The sequence below is a fragment of the Nansenia antarctica genome (genome assembly GCF_963989245.1).
Source record: "Nansenia antarctica genome assembly, chromosome: 5".
Classification (NCBI taxonomy): Eukaryota; Metazoa; Chordata; class Actinopteri; order Argentiniformes; family Microstomatidae; genus Nansenia; species Nansenia antarctica.
In genome coordinates this window covers 76,100,001-76,108,575 of record NC_137690.1, presented here as the reverse complement: position 1 = coordinate 76,108,575, position 8,575 = coordinate 76,100,001, and the positions used below count along the sequence as shown (strand labels likewise).

Below are 8,575 nucleotides of genomic sequence, written 5' to 3'. Positions count from 1 at the left end.
TATAATATAGCTGTTTGTCGCGGTGACTGATTACTGTTGTGTAGCCTAGCCTATATATGCCGTTTAATGTCTATTTCTCATCCGATACGATTAGATGCGAGCTATATAATATATAATAATATAACATGATTCGCATGCGCGCTATGCCATTATGTCCAGCGCTGAACGCGCGCCACACTGGGAAATGAACAGACTGCATCGATCAATGAACGGACTCCACATTACGTTAACTGAAGTTTGTTAAATTGTTTGGGATTAATGTGAGTTTTCTATTTTCTCTTTCCAGTTTTACCCTTTTTTTATCAATAAAACAACGTCATTTCTATAACCAGGTCTCGCTGGTTGGGAAGGCATTTAGTTTAACTGCCTGTCAAATCATACTTACTCGGACTCGGGAGTACAACTCCTCCTCCGCCTTCACTGTGAGTAAACTGACTCTGAGAATGTCGTCACGTCACATTTTACCGTAATACCCTATATGTTGGTTGAAGTGCAACATCTCAGCTTTCAGGGACAGTTGGAATTTTTTCGATAGCACAAACCGTTTAGAAATTACGGTAATTACAATGTTGGGTGCGGATTTGTGCCGGCGGAGGTACATTTCGGCGCAGAAGGGTTTTAAGAGGGAATTATTTTCACCGGACATTTTGACCGAAGAGTTTTACATTTGTCGGACTTCAACAAATTTTACCGGACAAAGACCGGTAATTACCGGTTAACGGAAACCCTGACACACACACTATATACACACACTATACACACACACACACGCTATATATACACACACACACACACACTATATATACACACACTATATACACACACACACACACACACACACACACACTATATATACACACACACACACACACACACACACACACACACACACACACACACACTATATACACCCACCCACCCCAGGGTTTCCACAGGTCCTTGAAATCCTTGAAAGTTTGTGAATTTGAAAAAAAAATCAAGGTTGAAAGTAAAAAAAATAGAAAATCCTAAATGTTTTACTTAGTCAACTAGTAAATACGTCTCTGTATAGCTTAACTTTACACAAATTTCACAATATATCGTTTTGCTGTGCTGTGGTAGAGAAGGCAAGAGACCATCTAGTGTTCACACATTCAAGCCTCTCTTTTTAATTGTTGTCTGTGAGCGGATAGTTCCTGTGTTATTTTTTTTATTTTTTTATTTTTTATTTTTCTTTCTTCCTAGCACCAGGGGAGCTCCCCCTCCCAAATTTCGTTGTTTGGTACCTGTACTATTGCAATGACAATAAAGACCATTCATTCATTCATTCATTCATTCATAAACTCTCATCTAGATCTGTCTCAAACTATGCCGTGTTGGGTCCTTGAATTTGAGGGAATTGAGTCTTGAAAGTCCTTGAAAGGTGCTTGAATGTGATGTGTCAGAAGGTGTGGGAACCCTGCCACCCCCTCCCCCCCCACACAGACCCCCCCCCGCCCTCTAACCCCCTGTGTGTGTGTGTGTGTGTGTGTGTTCCTCAGGTCCAGAGTTCTGGTGCAGCATCTCGTACTTTGAGATGGACGTGCAGGTGGGTGAGATGTTCAAGGTCCCGGCCAGCTGCCCCGTGGTGACGGTGGACGGGTACGTGGACCCCAGCGGGGGGGACCGCTTCTGCCTGGGCCAGCTCAGCAACGTGCACCGCACCGACGCCAGCGAGAGGGCCAGGTACCTTTATTACACCTCTATTACACCTCTATTACACCTGTATTACACCTCTATTACACCTTCATTTTACTTTTACATGTTTGTCATCTAGCAGACTTACAATCGATACATTTGACTAAGCAAGTGAATCATCAATCCACCAGTCGTAGCAGGAAGAGTAATCCAGCTCAGGCCCGGGGCCACTGGCAGTCGTCATGATAGAAGGAAAACCTTTTTTTATTTATTTTTTATTTAAAAACAATAAATAATAAATGATATAGACACTGGAGAGACAGTACAAGGGGGGCAGTAGATGTCTCAGGAGGAGCAGTTAAGGTGTAACCTGAAGAGATGGAGTCTCCGACGGAAGATGGGTAGTGACTGCAGTTCTGACACCTGTATTACACCTGTATTACACCCCCCCCCCCCCCAGGCTACACATAGGTAAGGGAGTGCAGCTGGAGTGCCGGGGGGAGGGGGACGTGTGGATGCGTTGCCTTAGCGACCACGCCGTGTTCGTGCAGAGCTACTACCTGGACCGCGAGGCGGGGCGCGCACCTGGAGACGCCGTGCACAAGATCTACCCTGGAGCCTACATCAAGGTACCTCTCTACCTCTCTCTACCTCTCTACCTCTCTACCTCTCTACCTCTCTACCTCTCTACCTCTACCTCTTTACCCCTCTACCCCTCTACCTCTCTACCTCTTTACCCCTCTACCTCTCTGCCCCCCCCCCCCCCCAGGTGTTTGACCTGCGTCAGTGCCACAGACAGATGCAGCACCAGGCAGCCACGGCGTCGGCAGCTGCAGCAGCGCAGGCCGCAGCCGTGGCAGGGAACATCCCCGGGCCGGGCAGCGTGGGGGGCATCGCCCCCGCCGTCAGTACGTACCCCCCCCCCCCCCCACACACACACACACACTCACCTGGGGAGGCTGGCCGAGGTAGGAACCGAACGGAGGACCGGCTCATCGTAAGGCGTGGAGCAGGTGTCAACGACACGCGTCTGACACCGTTCCTTCCCTGTTCAGTTACAAAGAGCCCGACCTCCGATTCCTACCTCCGCCAGCCTCCCCTGGGCCTCCGCCAGCCTCCCCTGGGCCTCCGCCAGCCTCCCCTGGGCCTCCGCTAGCCTCCCCTAGAGCTGGAGCGTTGACTTGGTAGATCGATCGCTCCCTAATTCTTCAGGATGTAATAAAGATGTTGGAAGAGTTCAGCCTCTACTGAGACAGAATAACCAAAGATGAAATAGTATCGGTCTTTAAGTACCTACCCCTGAGGGACCCCACATTTACCTATTTCTCTCTCTCTCTTTCCCCCTCTCCTTCTCCCTCCTCCTCTCGTTCTCCTTCTCCCCCTCTCCTTCTCCCTCCCCCCCCTCCCCCAGGCCTGTCAGCTGCAGCAGGGATAGGTGTGGACGACCTGCGGAGGTTGTGCATCCTGCGTCTGAGCTTCGTGAAGGGCTGGGGCCCAGACTACCCCCGCCAGAGCATCAAGCACACCCCCTGCTGGGTGGAGGTGCACCTGCACCGCGCGCTGCAGCTGCTGGACGAGGTCCTCCACACCATGCCGCTGTCTGACCCCGGGCCCGCCAACTGAGCAGGTCCATAGACCCACGTAGACAACACATACACACATACACACCTACACACATACACACCTACACACATACACACCTACACACCTACACACATACACACCTACACACCTACACACCTACACACCACGTACACACCTACACACCACCTACACACATACACACATACACACCTACACACCTACACAACACATGCACACCTACACAACACAGACCCACATAGACAAGACAGGGGTAGTGGTGATCTAGTGCAGTGTTTCTCAACCCTCTCCTCGGGGCGCCCCAGCCGCTCCACATGTTTGATCTGTTCCACCACCAGCTCACCTGATTCAACTGATCAAGTACAAACCATAATTGCTTTACACTTGATCAGTTGAATCAGGTGAGCTGGTGGTGGAACAGATCAAATATGTGGAGCGGCCGGGGGTCCCAGAGGAGAGGGTTGAGTTGTACTGGTGATCGGAAGGTTGTGAGTTCAAATCCCTCCTGAAACACCACGACTAGTGTGTCCTTGAAGCTTTCAGAGATCCAGAGTTCTATCAATACACACACACACACACACACACACACACACACACACACACACACTTGCTTACACACCTCCAGTCAGAAACCAAAGTTTATTAAATCCGGGAGAAAAAGGACCTTGACCCTTATATCTCATGAACAATAAGGCATTGACACTCACACACACACACACACACACACACACACTCACACTCACACTCACACTCAGATCTCTAGCTAGATGTGATGTGTTTCTGGCAGATGACCACCTGGGAGGCGCCTGGTACCCCAGAGCCCTGGAGGACTCAGGGTGGAATGGAGCCACCATCACCCAGCCCCGGCAACCAGCCCCGGCAACCAGCCCCGGCAACCAGCGTCCCGTCATCTCTGTGCTTGTGTCGTGCTCCTGTGTGTGGATCTAAACTCTGCTAGCTAGTAATCCTTTGCTGGTTGGTTAGCTGGTTAGCTGGTTAGCTGGTTGGTTAGCTGGTTGGTTAGCCGGTTGGCTAGCTGGTTGGTTAGCTGGTTGGTTAGCTGGTTGGTTAGCTGGTTGGCTAGCCGGTTGGTTAGCCGGTTGGCTAGCTGGTTAGCCCTTCTGTATAAGAACAACAGAGCGCACCTTCCTCAAGCTAACTGTTTTTCCTACCGTAATATGACAAAAAGCCAAAAAAGAAAAAAACCTCCAGCTTTAAGATAGCGGCGGTGGTGGTATTTGTGATGAAGGTTTGTGTCGCTAACAGTCTGCCATAGGGTGGTTTCACCAAACGCCAGAATACCTCATGAACACTGCAAACCCGCCATTTTGTATCTTTCTGTCAGAAACTCATTCAGCAGGCGTTCCTCTCCGCAGGGAAGGTCCACCACACCTCCAGCTGCAGTCACAGTGTCCTCCGTCACCATGGGAAGAGGAAGGCGTCTGTCTTCTTTTAGCTCTGTAGTATCGGTCTAAGTACCTACCCCTGAGGGGCTCCACATTTAGCCATTTCTCTCTCTCTCCCTCTCTCCCTCTCTCCTTCTCCCTCTCTCCTTCTCCCTCTCTCCCTCTCCCTCTCTCCCTCTCCCTCTCTCCCTCTCTCCTTCTCCCTCTCTCCTTCTCCCTCTCTCCTTCTCCCTCTCTCCTTCTCCCTCTCTACCTCTCCCTCTCTCCTTCTCCCTCTCTCCCTCTCCCTCTCTCCTTCTCCCTCTCTCCCTCTCCCTCTGTCCCAACAGTTTGGATTTCAAAACAAACAGTTACTGTGGGTCCTGACATACTGAAATAGGGGCACAATGTTTGAAAAGGGTTTGAATTGAATTGAGAATTAAAGCTGGGAATCTCTACTTTAACCCCATAGTTAATGTTTGATTTCAAATCATCTGTCCTCTGTGGCTCAGTTGGTAGAGCATGGTGCTAACAACGCTTAGGTTGTGGGTTCGATTCCCGCTGGGACCATATATACTTTAAAAAATGTACGCACTCACTGCAACGTAAGTCGCTTTGGATAAAAGCGTCAGCTAAGTAGCATATATAAATCCAAACTGTTGGAGCGTCGAGCTAAAGGAAGACAACATGGCTCCTCTTCTTACTTCTGGACTGTAGTGATGATGTCACTAACGCAGGAATGGGACTGACCATAGATCCTTGGGAACCCAAAGACTAGACCCAGAATGCAACAGGCTCCTTACTCAGCTTTAAAAGTTTACATCATGTTAGCCGAGTCCTTGACCTCTAGCTGTCCTTCACTGGTCAGGTGATGACAGTGTTAGATTATTAACACCTGTTATAACAAGCTTCATGGGACTGGGTCAGATAACCCCATCCTGGAGTCATGTGGTCGACCGACAGCCAATCCCGAGACAGGAACATTGAGTGAGTTTATTGACAGGAAACGCCAGGCGCCTTCCTGTTCTCTGCATTTCATATCTGGCGCGTTCTCCGGGTCTGACGCCAGGGTGCTGCTGCGCTGAGGTCAGGTGCTTCTAAAGCGTCACGTGTTTCCTCCAGCCCTGAGGTAGATTTGTACGCCTGCAAATATAAGGAACTATAGCCTATGCTTAAAGGTTAAAAAGGTCAGTTCCTCCATAGTGTTTGATTAGTCCGATTCCTTTGCCGTTTTGGGAGTATCCCGTTCTCTCTTTATTAATGATGTCTATTCCAACAGTAGGCCTACTCAGTAACAAGGGGGATTGTGGGACGGGAGTTGAAAAGGTGGCCTCAGGTTGGGTCTGAGATGCTGTAGAAGTACGCCTCCGTAGGACTGTCCTCATTGGTGCAACTGCTTTATTATGAACAGCCATTAATACACAGTCTGTGATTTTGTGTGCCTTTAGTTTTAGTCAGATTATCAACATAGATACATACACTTTTTTTTTTGATTGATTGAAAACTTTATTAGAAGATTTGCAGAAGTAGGTACATGAAAGTACATATTACATACATGGTCAACTAACAGGATAAAAACCCAAGAAAGCCACTGGCTTATTTCAATTGGGGTCCTTGATTCTCAATTCATCGTTAATCGTCGTCATACCTCATCGTCATACCTCACACTGGAGTGTCAAGCTAAGTTCACGTTGTCTTCCTGTGTGTGTGTGTGTGTGTGTGTGTGTGTGTGTGTGTGTGTGTGTGTGTGTGTGTGTGTGTGTGTGTGTGTGTGTGTGTGTGTGTGTGTGTGTGTGTGCGGACATGCAGCACCTTTCTGTACGGGTTTACATCACCGTTGACATGACTGACATATAGTGGTTGCCTCAGGTACTGCGTGCAGCTCCGTTGTAGATATTATGTAACGCTTTATTATCGTGTCGAGCTGTGTTGGATGGATACTGTTTGACAGTAATGACCGTAACCAAAACATCCGTATTGCCCTTGTTGGTGTTATTTTTGCCTTACTGAGCTAATAAGTGAGCAATTGTGTGTCAAATCTAAATTTGGAGATTTTAAAACTGTGCTTCACTTCATATGTTCTTCATATGTGACATGGTGTGTGAGGTATTCACGGACGAAGACTGTTTCTTTGTTTTTTTTTTAAACTATGAAATTGTTCTCTATGTCCCCATCTACCGTTCACCACCGTAACCATGGAGACCCACGCGATGTTCCTCTGTGTTTTAGAGAAGGGTCCAGCTGCAGGTGCAGCCAAACATGACAGAACTTGACGGGATGACGAACCAAATGTGGCCAACTTCCGTTACGTTTCGGCTGCGGCTGCAAGTGGCTATACTTGGGCAGCGTTCGTAAATTCGCCGGAGCGCATACTGGGCTCAACGTCATAAAAAAACCAGGTAATCTGATTGGACAAGGGGCAGTCACGTGGACGCTCCCGCACTCTCAGAGCTAATTTACGAACGCGGCCCCTGTCAGACTCAATCAACAGACTCCATCATTCCCTACGTGAACCCTGTCTCGTTCCAAACAGAAACTATAGAGACTATAGAGATAAATATCTTATCAAGTGTGAAAACTATTGAATTTGGCTATTTTATGGGTATATTGTTATTTCTATTGTTGTTGTAATTATTATGATGATTATTTTATTGTAAAAAGACGTGCTGCTCTTGTAATGTTGACTGTACACCAAAGTGAAAATAAAAACACAGCATTGTCATTTTGATACAAACTGATGTTTTGTTATGTGTCTCCATCTGTGGAACTAAACTAAACTAAGACTTCATGATGACAGTTGTTCAACGAGACAAAGTACAGCTTAGGAGAGCGGTAGATGTGTACATACTTAACGGTTTGTTATTATTATTATTATTATTATTATTAACAACAACAATAATACGGTAATAATAATAATATATTAATTAACATATTCATATATTATTATTATTTATTATTATTAGGCCTATGTGTTTCTGAAAGCCTGACGTGTCAGGGCCTAGTGTAAAAAAGAAAAGATAGAAGAAGGTTTTAGAAAAAGGTTTCTCCTTCTATCAGTGGCCCCGGGCCCGAGCTAGAGTACTCTTCATGCCACGACTGGTGGACTGCTGATTCACATGCTTAGCATCCAAATGTATTGATTGTAAGCCGCTTTGGTATAAGGCGTCTGCTAAATGCCAAAATGTAATGTAATGTAGTGTAGGCTACACGTTGGTCCAGTTTGCTGAGTTCCTGAGAGAGTCACTGCCTCAAGGTTACAGCCAGAGTCACGTCTGACTGCTGCTTATCTGACATGTAAATGTTTGTAGAAAGGCAAACACGGCCTGTACTCGCGTTAAGAGTCAGAAGGCAAGCTCTTACCAGGAAGACATTTGGTCATATTTGAAGTTTGTTGTAGCCTAAAGCGTGCTCAGAGCTGTCATAGGCATTATGACATGTCTGACTGAGCGGAGGCAGAAGTCGGGGGACAGGTTAGATACCATTCCTCACTCCATCTCATGCATTACAATGCCCGTCCTCCGATTTCTACCTTCACTAGCCTCTCCCCAGGTCTGTCACGCAGAGGTTTTCCAGAACACACACAAGGACGTTGTTGTGGTGGAGATCCTGGGCCTGTTGCTGCAGAGGTTGGACACTAGAGAGAGACCTTTCACTGTCCTGCCACAAGACAAACCCTTCTTCATGGACAGAATAATGACACCATAATGCTGCCGACAGTTGTCTCTCCTTGGACAGTCATATGACCTACAGTTGTCTCTCCTTGGACAGTCATATGCCTTCAGCGTGTCCTTGGACAGTCATATGCCTTCAGCGTGTCCTTGGACAGTCATATGCCTTCAGCGTGTCCTTGGACAGTCATATGCCTTCAGCGTGTCCTTGGACAGTCATATGCCTTCAGTCTCTCCTTGGACAGTCATATGCCTTCAGTCTCT

The 8,575-nt window shown here is 47.5% G+C and overlaps 1 protein-coding gene across 2 annotated transcripts in view; it reads left to right on the top strand.

The window, feature by feature from the left end:
* LOC308159274 (mothers against decapentaplegic homolog 4-like) overlaps nucleotides 1-3,279 on the top strand; it is a gene marked incomplete at both ends in the record, with an annotated part of 13,136 nt that extends 9,857 nt beyond the window's left edge. For both annotated transcript variants that reach the window (XM_080533032.1, XM_080533033.1), the window contains 4 exons: nucleotides 1,521-1,704; nucleotides 2,117-2,285; nucleotides 2,426-2,564; nucleotides 3,068-3,279. In XM_080533032.1, the coding sequence (XP_080389158.1) occupies nucleotides 1,521-1,704; nucleotides 2,117-2,285; nucleotides 2,426-2,564; nucleotides 3,068-3,279 (704 nt within the window). The remainder of the gene's footprint in view (nucleotides 1-1,520; nucleotides 1,705-2,116; nucleotides 2,286-2,425; nucleotides 2,565-3,067) is intronic.
* Between the last annotated feature and the right edge of the window lie 5,296 nt (nucleotides 3,280-8,575).